The sequence below is a fragment of the Palaemon carinicauda genome, chromosome 30, assembly GCF_036898095.1.
Source record: "Palaemon carinicauda isolate YSFRI2023 chromosome 30, ASM3689809v2, whole genome shotgun sequence".
Classification (NCBI taxonomy): domain Eukaryota; kingdom Metazoa; phylum Arthropoda; class Malacostraca; order Decapoda; family Palaemonidae; genus Palaemon; species Palaemon carinicauda.
Window position 1 is genome coordinate 66716468 of NC_090754.1, and position 13961 is coordinate 66730428.

General features: G+C 35.3%; 1 protein-coding gene across 1 annotated transcript in view; it reads right to left on the reverse strand.

Annotated features, from left to right (window-relative positions):
- LOC137623241 (heme-binding protein 2-like) overlaps positions 1–12516 on the reverse strand; it is an 80197-nt gene extending 67681 nt beyond the window's left edge. Inside the window, exon 1 of the mRNA XM_068353982.1 lies at positions 12388–12516. Coding sequence (XP_068210083.1) covers positions 12388–12468 — 81 coding nt within the window. The 5' untranslated portion in view covers positions 12469–12516. The remainder of the gene's footprint in view (positions 1–12387) is intronic.
- Positions 12517–13961: the final 1445 nt, after the last annotated feature.

Below are 13961 nucleotides of genomic sequence, written 5' to 3' on the forward strand. Positions count from 1 at the left end.
TGAAAGGTGGCCGACATTAAAAAACCGAGACTTTGTTAGGATGGTTCGAATGTGAGGAGGAGGGAAATTACCGATATCACTCAAAGAAATGCTTTTGTCACGGGCTACTTGGCTCCGGACCTCTTAGAGAAAATAGTATTGATATATCAGTTATATAAGTTTGAGGTTGGAGATTTAAAATGCATCATCAGTTAACATAATTTATATTGTTTCAGAAGTGATTGGTGAAAATAAAATATGTAAAATGATAAACAATGAAAGTGTTCAATGGTGCATCATTATAGTGATGTTGTGGTATAAAGGATGTAGGGTATAAAAAATTAAACTATCAACTCATTGTTTACTCAAATTATCTGGTTCGGTATCAATAACCTTAGATGTCAGGATGACAAAAAACTCCTAATCAATCAATCAATCGATCAAATTATTGGGGCAAGTCGCCCAATTCCAAGCGAACCAACTTCCCTCGTGATGATTGCTCAATGCTCAAAGGTCCGAGTCTAGCTGGCTTCACCCTTCCCAAGGAAAAAGGAAATATTTCCTTAGCAGTGACTCTTCGTATTGTTACGATTTTATTTGTCGTTTCATGACCTGATGTCCAGCACCTTATATGTGTTCTCCCGGTAAGCTCTTCAAGAAATCCATTACTCTCGATATCTGTTCAATCAGCCTTTTGCATATTTACTTCGTTATCTATTGTTTTGAAATAATTGTAAACACCTGGAAAGCAAACTATGAAATATTGTCATCTTAGTATTTGGTTTTTCATTGGCTAGAAAACTTCCACCAGAAAGATCTCATCATAACTGTGAGACCTTTAAACCTCAAACATGTGGGGATGGGGGTAGAAGGATATAACGAGATGGGGGTTAAAGATGATGGTGGAGAGGTGGCAATTGGGTGAGCTTAATGTATGGCTTCACGAGGTTTGCTTATTAACATTTATGAAGTGATGATGATGATGGTAATACCCCTATTGATAACCTTTAATATCAATAATTCCAACTCGCAATGAAAACGGGCATATATCGTTCTAACATTGTTTTTAGGTGGTCACTGAACATCTTTGGAACATGGGATCTTCACCCAAAAGAAATACAAATCCAATACCAGCTTGCAAAGTAGTTAGCGGTCTTGTGTGATCCTTGGTTACATCCAATTAACATGAAATATTGGATACATAAGCATTTAGAGTTCTTATGATCTTATCTAACTTATTCTTGAACTCGAGAGTCAATTCCCACAATATTTAAGGATGTTCCATATGAAAATGTAATAAGGTATTCAAATATATCGGTGTGATTATATTTTTCGATAACTATTCTAAAAAACGATTGCATTTCTTAAAAGAATAAGAGATAAGACCTCTCTATCTCCTTCCTGTATATATATATATATATATATATATATATATATATATATATATATATATATATATATATATATATATATATATATATATATCATTAATCCTCACACTTCTTTGACTGATATCGGTCATTTCTATCCTCATCACATTTGAACCATCCTAACGATGTCTTGGTTGTTTAAACGTCGGGCCACCTTTCAGGGCAAGAATGGCAAGATGCATCTAAGTGGGTCTGGCGACGCGACACCGGTTTTGTTGCTGGGTGTACTTAGGACAGACAACACTTTAATGCAAAGGTTATAAAGGTGAAAATTTGATCAAATTTTTACCACCATAACCTTTACATTAAAGTGTAGTTCCTAAAGTCAATGTAGTCCTGAAGTAGGGTCGCGAAGTGATCCGAAACACATGTCGGTACCAAACAATAAATGGAGAAAAGTAAATGTATTTCTGCTGTTATCCTGAAAACTATCTGCAGGACGATCTGTAAAATCAGTAGAACTTCAAAAGTTCAAAGTTGGAGCAAATGCTTTTTTGTTGACCAGGCGGACATGAGTCTTTTTATAGTTTATTCATGACATATTTGTTTTTGATGCTGTTAATAGTTTATATATGACATGTCTGTTTTGACGTTGTTACTGTTTTTAGAATGATTTATTGTTAATTTGTTCTCTTCATTTATTTATTTCCTTATTTCCTTTCCTCACTGGGCTATTTTTCCCTGTTGGAGCCCCTGGGCTTATAGCATCTTGCTTTTCCAACTAGGGTTGTAGCTTGGATAGTAATAATAATAATAATAATAAAAGCTGTTTTCGATTTTGGACGCCGATGAGACGTTGTGTATCAATTATATATGTATTCATGTATGCGTGTGTGTGTGTATATATACACACACACACACACACACACACACACACACACACACATATATATATATATATATATATATATATATATATATATATATATATATATATATATATATATATATATATATATATATAATGTCTCTTTTTCTAAAAAGGAAAGTAGTAATCAGATGGTTCTAACAGTATTAACTTAAGCATTAGAAAATTGGAGCCTTACTAAAGGCCTTACAACATAAGCTGATTATAACTTTAAAGAGCTATGGGAGGAATGATGATAATAACAACAATAAGAGACATAAATAGAGCAACATGGATACGAGAGCAAACTACACTATAAGATATTCTAACATGTAAGAAAAAGGAATGGACATGGGCAGGACATATAATGAGAATGTCAGACAATAGATGGACATTAAGAATTGTAGAATGTGTCCCTAGAGATTGTAAAAGAAGCAAGGGAAGGAAGAGAAGACGAACTTATAAAGTGGCATGTCTGGGGTCTTTGTTCTATAGTGGACCAGCCATGGCCAATGACACACACACACACACACACACACATATATATATATATATATATATATATATATATGTGTGTGTGTGTGTGTGTGTGTGTGTGTGTGAATATATAAACCATTGTAGAAACATATCATATACCCATAGGAATATCCATCGCCTTCGAAAAAAATCTAGAAAGTAATAATTCCATTGGAAAAATCATGTGAATATTAACATCATCATTGATGATCTAAAATAAATTCTTCAGAAAAGTACTTGTCAAATGCGTTTTTCGAAAAGTATTCTCTGTGTTTCGAACGGCTCTAATACCGATTCGTACCAAATGGGTTGTTTTAAATCTAAAACCTGAAAAAATAAGTCAAAGCCTCCGGTTATTTCAATGCGGTTTGCTGAAAACGTCAATTACCCTTCGCCCGATTCGATCTCCAAGTGCGCTTCAGGCGTTACTTAATAATGAAAGTAATAAATTATAGAATTAATTATCTTTTCATCTTCCTATTCAGTGTTAACTTTTCCTTCAAATTGCAAATCCGAGTGATGAACGACTTCAGAACGTTCAGACTCAAATCCATAAATCAAATCATGCAGTTTATTATTATTATTATTATTATTATTATTATTATTATTATTATTATTATTATTATTATTATTATTATTATTATTATTATTATTATTATTATGATGATGATGATGATGAGTTACTAGGGTTTATTGAAAGGAAAGAGTTTTTTTTTCAAGAGTCCTAAACGGCTTCAGACGAAAATCTTCACGGATCTCGGAATAGCTTCAGAAGAAATGGCCATAGACTTAGCATGGAATTCTGAATGACCCTACAACAGATTCTCTGGACGGCTTAGGATGAAAACTTTCCCGGATCTCCAAATGCCTTCAGAAGAAATAGCCGTAGACTTAGGATGCAGTTCTGAATGACTCCAGAACAGATTCTTCCTGGAGCTTCCTAAATGCCACCTGAAGAAAATTTTCCGGGATCTTCAAAAGGCTTCAGAAGACATAGCCGTAGATTTAGCATGGAGTTCTGAATGACTCCAGAACAGAATCTTCCCAGAGAAGTTCTGAAAGGCTCCGGCCGGAGCTTCAAATGACTTCTGAAGACTTGATTTCTTTTTTCAAACTAAGGATGCAACGCAGTGAACATTGTCAATGGCTATTTTTGGAACAGGGAGCTGACTGTGAGAATTGTGTATTACAACTACAGGATCAACAAGAGGCTCTTCGGAACACCTTCATCTACATCTGGTTTTGGTGGTTGCTGCAGAAGTTGGCGAGCTTTGAAGAACATAATGTACGTGACTTGAATGATCCTTTGCTTGGGCTTTTGCAACGATGTCCTATAATTGGAGACTATTAGAACTAAGGAAATAAGGACGGAGACAGAATGGTTCAATTAAACGGTGAGTGACGTGTGGTTCTTCAACAGGATAGTCCCAAAATTCGACATTGAAGAAAGGTCATATCCAGATCGTATTGGTAAATATATTGTGTTGCTCGTCGTTTACTTTAGTGTGATGACGTATGCGGAGAAAATTTATTGCATTCCTGTCTTTACCCATCGCCCTGATGGACAAAGACATAGTTGCCATCGATTTCTCTGAGGAATCTGACGAACTGAGTACACACGGCACTGAAATCTCTCTTGAAATCTAGAAGGAAACTGACGAACTAGGAAAGAATACAACGAAATCTCGAAGGAAATTGACGAACTAAGGAAACTGGAAGATAAAAATATCAAAGGAAACTGAAAGACTAAAGAACTTTAAAAACTAGAACAGACAGAAGAGAACAGCAACTATTTTATGAAGACGTAAAATAGCCTTTAATGCTAGAGGTAAGTCACCTTGAAATATAGGTAAAAAAAAAGCCCCTAATACGAGAAATAAGGCACCTCTAAATAGAGGTAAAATACCCCTTAATGCTAGAAATAAGGCACCTGAAAATAGAGGTTAAAAAACCTTAATGCTACAAATAAGTCACATAAAAATAGAGGTAAAAAGGCTCTAATGCCATAAATAAGGCACCTAAAATAGAGATAAAAGAGCCTCTAATGCTACAAGTAATGGACCTCAAAATCGAGGTAAAAAAGCCACTAATGCTATAAATAAAGCACCTGAAAATAGAGGTCAAACAGCCTCTAATGCTACAAGTAATGCACCAAACAATCGAGGTCAAAAAGCCCCTAATGCTATAAATAAGGCACCTAAATAAGAGAGGTAAAAAAGCCTCTAATGCTAGAAGTAATGCACATCAAAATCGAGGTAAAAAAAAGCCCCTAATGCTATATATAAGACTCCTAAAAGAAGAGGTAAAAAAGCCCCTAATGCTATATATAAGGCTCCTAAAAATAGAGGTCAAAAAGCTTCTAATGCTATATATAAGGTACCTAAAATAGAGATCAAAGAGCCTCTAATGCTAGAAGTAATGCTCCTCAAAATGGAGGTCAAAAAGCCCATAATGCTATATATAAGGCACCTAAAAATAGAGGTCAAAGAGCCTCTAATACTAGAAGTAATGCAGCTCAAAATCGAGGTAAAAAAATCCCCTAATGTTAAGAGATAAGACACCTCCAAATGGAGGTAAAAAAGACCCTCATGCTACAGATAAGACACCTAAAAATAGAGGTAAAAATATCCCCTAATGCTAGACATAAGGCACCTAAAAATAGAGGTAAAAAGCTTTTAACGTTAGAGACACGGCACTTCAAAATATAGGTCAAAATGCCCCTAATGCTAGATATAAGGCACCTCAAAATAATTTCAAAAAGCCCCTAATGCTAGAGGCTAGAGATAAGGTACCTCAAAATCAGAGGTCAGAAAGCCCCTAATGCTAGAGATAAGGCACCTAAAAATAGAGGTCATCTTCTTTGTCTGCCTCTTTTCCCACTTTTATGTGGGGTCGATGTTTCTGGCCAGTGTTCTCCATCTACCTCTGTCCCACATTTCATCGCCGGTTAATCTCTTTGATCGAAGGTCATAAAGCCCCTAAATCTATAGTTAAGACACCTAAAAACAGAGGTAAAAAATATCCTAATGCTAGAGATATGGAACCTCAAAATATAGGTAAAAACATCCCCTAATGCTAGAGATAAGGCACCTCAAAATATAGGTAAAAAAAATCCCCTAATGCTAGAGATAAGACTCCTCAAAATATATGTAAAAAAATCCCCTAATGCTAGAGATAAGGCACCTCAAAATCACAGGTAAAAAAGCCCCTAATGCTAGAGATAATGCACCTTAAAATAGAGGTCATGAAGTCCCTAACGCTAGAGATAAGGCACCTCAAAACAGAGGTCAAAAAGCCCCTAATGCTACAGATAAGGCGCCTAAAATTAGAGGTATAAAAGCTCCTAATGTTAGAGGTAAGACACCTAAAATAGAGGTAAAAATGCCCCTAATGCTAGAGATAAGGCTCCTTAAAATAGAGGTCAAAAAGCCCGTAATGCTAGAGGTAAGGAACCTAAAAATAGAGGTCATAAAGCCCCTAAATCTAAAGTTATGGCACCTAAAAATAGAGGTAAAAATACCCTAATGCTAGAGATAAGACACCACAAAATCAGAGGTATAAAAGCCCCTAACACTATAGATTTCGCTCCTAAAAACAGAGGTAAAAAAGCCCCTAATGCTAGAGATAAGGCACCTCAAAATAAGAGGTCAAAAAGCCCTTAATGCTAGAGATAATGCACCTAAAAATAGGAGGTCTAAAAGCCCCTAATGCTAGAGATAAGGCACCTCGAAATAGAGGTAAAAAAAGCCCATAATGTTAGAGATAAGGCACCTCAAAATAGAGGCCAAAAATCCATAGTGCTAGAGATAAGGCGATTAAAAATAGAGGTAAAAAACCCTAATGCTAGAGATAAGTCACATCAAAATAGGGGTCAAAAAGCCCGTAGCGCTAAAGTTAAGGTACCTAAAATGGAGGTAAAAAAAAAAAAAAAAAAAAAAAAAAAAAACCCCTAATGTTAGAGATAAGGCACCTCAAAATATAGGCCAAAAATCCCTAGTGCTAGAGATACGGCATATCAAAATAGAGGTAAAAAAGCCCCTAATGCTAGAGATAAGGCACCTAAAATTAGAGGTCATAAAGCCAGTAAAGCTAAAGTTAAGCACCTAAAAATAGAGGTAAAAAAGCCCCTAATGCTAGCGATAAGGCACCTCAAAATAGAAGACAAAGAACCTCAAATGCCAGAAGTAAGGCACCTCAAAATAAGAGGTCAAAAAGCCCCTGATGCTAGAGGTAAGGAACCTCAAAATATGGGCCAAAGAGGTGCAACAGCATACACTTCAGGCATTTTCTATGAATGAAATGACCCCGCCAGGTGAGTGGCGACTGGCGAACTAAACAGCCAGCATACCTGCTCCTCACCATGCAGGCTCCTGGTACTTAACACCCGTCAGTGAGAAAAAAAGGTAAGAATATATATATATATATATATATATATATATATATATATATATATATATATATATATATATATATATATATATATATATATATATATACTATATGTATATATATATATGTATATATATATATATATATATATATATATATTTATATATATATATATATATATATATATATATATATATATATATATATATATATATGACTAACTCTCTTGATTTTAATTAATGTAAATATAACCGCAATGACATTTAATATCGAATTCTATCTTTGGGAATGAATATCCACTAGAAATTCATTTATGATAACAGCTTCTGGCTGGGCAGAAATTCGAACCTATGTCTCTTGGCCGAAACCATGCTTGCAGAGACTGTAACCAACCATGCTATCAAGACAAATACAAGTTTATTACAAGTCTACCGTACATATTCCTGTCGAATTCAGGAATCTGTTCTTAGATTTAGAATAAACTCATCTCCACTATGATAGCTGATTAGTCAAAGTGTTTGCAACACGTTGTTATTGATATATATTCATGACAAATAACCACGTGTTGCAAACTCACTAATCAGCTATCATAGTGGAGAAGGGTTGTTTTCAAGTCCAAGAACAGATTCCTGAATTCGACAGGAATATGTACGGTAGACTTGTAATAAACTTGTATATATATATATATATATATATATATATATATATATATATATATATATATATATATATATATATATATATATATATATATATATATATATATATATATATATATATATGTGTGTGTGTGTGTGTGTACATGAAAGATATAGAGGTCTTATCTCTTATTCTTTTAAGAAAGGCAATCGTTTTCGCGAATAGTTATCGAAAAATATAATCACACCGATATATTTGAATTCCTTATTACATTCTTATATGGAAAATCCTCAAATATTGTGGGAACTGACTATTGTAATTAATATATGTCGGAATGATAGATCCTGTGTTTGTATTATTCTAGCAGATGCGCGCTCTCTCTCTCTCTCTCTCTCTCTCTCTCTCTCTCTCTCTCTCTCTCTCTCTCTCTCTCTCTCTCTCTCTCGTTCAAGAATAAGTTAGATAGGAACATAAGAACTCTAAATGCTTATGTATCCAATATATCATGTTAATTGGATGTGCCCAAGGATCACACAAGACCACTAACTACTTTGCAAGCTGGTGTTGGATTTGTATTTCTTTTGGGTAAAGATCCCATGTTCCCAAGATGTTCAGTGACCACCTAAAAACAGTGTTAGAACGATATATGCCCGTTTTCATTGCGAGTTCGAATCATTGATATTAAATGTTATCAATAGGGGTATTACCATCATCATCATCACTTCATAAATGTTAATAAGCAAACCTCGTGAAGCCATACATTAAGATCACCCAATTGCCACCTCTCCACCATCATCTTTAACCCCACCTCGTTATATCCCCCATCCCCACATGTTTGAGGTTTAAAGGTCTCACAGTTATGATCAGATCTTTCTGGTGGAAGTATTTTAGTCAATGAAAAGCCAAATACTAAGATGACAATATTTCATAGTTTGCTTTCCAGGTGTTTAAAATTATATCAAAACTATAAATAACGAAGTAAATATGCAAAAGACTGATTGAACAGATATCGAGAGTAATGGATTTCTTGAAGAGCTTACCGGGAGAACACATATAAGGTGCTGGACATCAGGTCATGAAACGACAAATAAAATCGTAACAATACAAAGAGTCACTGCTAAGGAAATAATTCCTTTTGCCTTGGGGAGAGTGAAGCCAGCTAGACTCGGACCTTTGAGCATTGAGCAATCATCACGAGGGAAGGGGGTTCGCTTGGAATTGGGCGACTTGTCCCGATAATTTGATCGATTGATTGGGAGTTTTTGTCATCCTGACATCTAGGGTTATTGACGCTGAATCAGATAATTTGAGTAAACAATGAGTTGATAGTTTAATTTTTTATACCATACATCCTTTATACCACAACATCACTATAATGATGCACCACTGAACACTTTCATTGTTTATCATTTTACATATTTTATTTTCACCAATCACTTCTGAAACAATATAAATTATGTTAACTGATGATGCATTTTAAATATCCAACCTTAGACTAATATAATTAATATATCAAATAATACTATTTTCTCTAAGAGGGCCGGAGCTAAGTAGCCCGTGACAAAAGGTGACCCCAACCACACAGAGCTACGTGGCCCATGATCGAAATCAAAGGAAAACACTGAAATCGAACAGCTAAACCTTTAAACCTCATTACCTTCGGAATTTTGAACAACGGCCTCTTATTAATGATTAGTGACCCAATAGGTGCTATTTGAAACGATACATTATTAGCCCCTACATATAATACGTTAGGCTACAATGTGTATGTATGTGGAACAGAGAGAGAGAGAGAGAGAGAGAGAGAGAGAGAGAGAGAGAGAGAGAGAGAGAGAGAGAGAGAGAGAGAGAGAGAGAGGAGGGGGGGATCGCTTTGGAAAATGCAAACGAAGGATATTTCCGTGTTATGAATATCAATATGAATAGTCGGTTCCAATATTATTCAAGAAAATTTCATATAGAAATAGGATAGGAAAATTCAAATAAAAAGTTATGATAAAATCTTTTGATGAATTAGTTTCGAAATAATATTAGATTAGATTTCTTAAAAGAATTAAAAAGTTCTCTCTCTTCATAGCATTTCTTTGAGTGATATCGGTAATTTCCCTCCTCCTCACATTCGAACCATCCCCTAAAGATGTCTCGGTTGTTTAACGTCGGCCACATTTCAGGGCAAGAGGGGCATGATCTCTCCAAGTCAGGTCTGGCCAGGCGACACTGTTTTCTTTTCTTTTTTTTTTTTTTTTTTTTTTTTTTTTTTTTTTTTTTTGCTGGGTGTACAACATTTCGACGGCGGTTAGCCACTGGCCAGCCTGTCGGAAAGAAAACGGGTCGTATGAATCGGCCTGTATGGGGTCCTTTGACTGGCCAGACAGTACTACATTGGATCCCTCTCTCTCGTTACGGTTCATTTTCCCTTTGCCTACACATACACGGAATAGTCTGGTCTATTCTTTACAGATTCTCTTCTGTCCTCTATGTAAATGTGTTTGTGGTAGCTCAAGTCTTAACAGGTTTGCTGAAGGTAATTATCATGAGGCCCTTGTTTTCAAATTGAAACAGTTGGGAGTGGGTGGGTCGTTTCTTAGCATTATTATTGATTTTTTAAGTAATAGATCTCAAAGAGTTGTTGTTGATGGGCACCATAGTGAGTATAGGAATGTGATATCCGGTGTTCCACAGGCTAGTGTTCTTGGCTCAATACTTTTCATACTATATACACATGATATGTGGTTTGGCCTAGAAAACATGCAACACAGATGATGCTACTCTCTTTGCATCAATTCCATCCCCTGAATGTAGATCTGTGGTTGGTTAATCCCTTAATAGAGATTTAGCTAAAATTAGTGCATGGTGCTAATTATGGGGTATGAAGTTGAATCCTAACAAAACTCAAAGCATGATTATAAGTAGGTCAAGGACGGTGGCTCCTCGACATCCGGATCTCAGTATTGATAATGTTTCTTTAAATTTGTATGACTTAAAATTTTAGGTGTGATTCTCGACAGCAAATTTACTTTTGAGAAACACATTAGGTCTGTGTCTTCTTCAATTGCACATAAAATTGGCTTATTGAGAAAGTCTTTTAAGATTTTTGGTGATCAATCTATTCTCAAGAAGTGTTTTAATTCTTTCAATTTACCTTGTTTTGAGTATTGTTCTCCTGTCTGGTGTTCAGCTGCTGATTCTCATCTTAAATTGTTGGACAGAAACTTACGGTCTATTAAATTTCTTATTCCTGATCTAGATATTAATCATTGGCACCGTCGTTCAATTAGTTCATTATGTATATTGCATAAGATTTTTCATAACTCTGACCATCCTTTACATTCAGATCTCCCTGAACAATTCTATCCTGTTCGTAATACTTGGCAGGCAGTTAATTCTAATAGCCAGGCCTTCTCCAGAATGAGGCTCAATACTACACAGTATTCTAGAAGTTTTATTCCAGCTGTTACCTAGTTGTGGAATGATCTTCCTAATCGGGTAGTTCAATCAGTAGAACTTCAAAAGTTTAAAGTTGGAGCAAAAGTTTTTATGTTGACCAGGCTGACATGAGTCTTTTTATAGTTTATATATGACATATCTGTTTTTGACGTTGTTAATAGTTTATATAGAACATATCTGTTTTGCCGTTGTTATTGTTTTAGAATGATTTATTGTTAACTTGTTCTCATCATTTATTAATTTCCTTATTTCCTTTCCTCACTGGGCTATTTTTCCCTATTGAAGCCCTTGGGCTTATAGCATCTTGCTTTTCCAATTGGGGTTGTAGCTTGGCTAGTAATAATAATAATAATAATACACCTGACAACACTGATATTACCAAAAAATTCTTCTTCACTCAAGTGGTTAACTACTGTAATGTAATTATTCAGTGGTAACTTTCCTCTTCAGGAAGGACACACCAAAATCAAACCATTGTTCTTTAGTCTTAGGTAGTGCCATAGCATCTGTACCATAGTCTTCCACTGTCTTGGGGTAGAGTTCGCTTGCTTGAAGGTACACTCGGGCACACTATTCTATCTTAATTCTCTTCCTCTTGTTTTATTGGAAGATTTTATAGTTCATATATATCATTTTGACAGTTGCTGTTCTTAAAATATTTTATTTTTATTTATTACTTCTGTTGTAGTTTCCTTATTCCCTTTCCTCACTGGGCTATTTCCCTGTTAGAGCCCTCAGGCTAATAGCATTCTGCTTTTTCAACTAGGGTTGTAGCTTAATAATAATAATAATAATAATAATAATAATAAATCATTAGGGACATAAGAATTGGGACCGGGGAGTCCATTCGACCTAAACATGCACAGTTGCATTACGAAGTAATTGGTAGGACAGAAAGATGGAAGAAATAAGAAGCAGAAACAAGGAAAAAGCAGAAAGCACTAGGCCTAGAGGATTGAAACCTTTTCATCCCTCAGATTAAGAGAGAGAGAGAGAGAGAGAGAGAGAGAGAGAGAGAGAGAGAGAGAGAGAGAGAGAGGGGTAGCCTATAGGTCTCTCCCAACTTGCAAATTCTCTTCCTAATCAGTTTCTTATTGATGATAAACGAAAAAGAATTATAACTAATAAAACTATACTTACCAAACTAGCTGGGTTGACGGGACTGAGAGCTAGTGCTAACAGTACTACCAATATTACACTTAGGTTCTTCATAAGCGCCATTGTTGCTTATCCGTGCGTGCGTCCGTCACTCAAAAGTGGCCGAGGTTTCTGCAAGGAATTGCATTGTCAGTAACTTTACGGAAATTCAACTGTTATAAGTACGTAATTACTCTTTGTAAGTTTTGTACAGATAAATGAAATAAAAAATGATAAACAAGAGATAGAAGAGACTTTAGTGGCATTAGTTTATTGACAGGGAACACTATAAAGCGTGTTAAAAAGTTCAAAAAATAAATAATCATTATTTTCACCTGCTAAGCCGCAACCCTCGTTGGAAAAACAAGATGCTATAAGCCAAAGAATTCCAAGAAAATAGCCCAATGAGAAATGAAAATAAGAAAACATAGTTGATAGGTCGGCAAAGACATCAACCACCCGTTGAGACCCCGCTAGACTCTACTGAGTCATTGAATCCTTGACTGGCCAGACAGTACTACATTGGATCCTTCTCTCTCGTTACGGCTCTTTCCAAACAATTCTTCTTCTCTCAACGGGTTAACTACTGCACTGTAATTGTCCAGTGGCTAATTTACTCTTGGTAAGGGTAGAAGAGACTCTCCAGCCTTGATAAGCAACTCTTAGGAGAGGGACACTCCACTCAAAATCAAACCATTTTTCTCTAGTCTTGGGTAAAGCCATAGCCTCTGTACCATGGTCTTCCACTATCTTGTGGTAGAATTCTCTTGGTTGAGGGTACACTCGAGCATACTTTTCTACCTTATTCCCAATCCTATTTTTTTGAGTTTTTATAGTTTATACATGGTAGATTTATTTTAATGTTACAGTTCTTAAATCATCTTATTCGAATTGTTAATTACTTCTTTTGTAGTGTTTATTCTCTCATTTCCTTTCCTCGCTGGTCTATTTTTACCTGTTGGAGCCCTTTGCTTATAGTTCAACTAAGGTTGTAGCTTAGCTAATAATAATAATAATAATAATAATAATAATAATAATAATAATAATAACATCCTGTATGATACTCGAAATACCTAAAATGTACACGACAAACAGATCATTTAGGTCCTGTACAGCAATGTTTCCATGTCTGCTACTTTTCCCTGTTTGAGCCCTTTGGGCTTATAGCATCCTGCTTCTCCAACTAGGGTTACAGATAAGCTAATAATAATAATAATAATAATAATAATAATAATAATAATAATAATAATAATAATAATAATAACATCCTGTATGATACTCGAAATACCTAAAATGTACACGACAAACAGATCATTTAGGTCCTGTACAGCAATGTTTCCATGTCTGCTACTTTTCCCTGTTTGAGCCCTTTGGGCTTATAGCATCCTGATTCTACAACTAGGGTTACAGATAAGCTAATAATAATAATAATAATAAAACAGGATCAGAAAAACAACCCTCAAAGGTGAAAGTAACTTGACAGAAAATTGTCTTCTTGAATCCGCTCCCACGACCCCATTACGACATTTCTTCACATGTCAACACTTTGATCAGCGCAATTAGATATCAAACTCTTC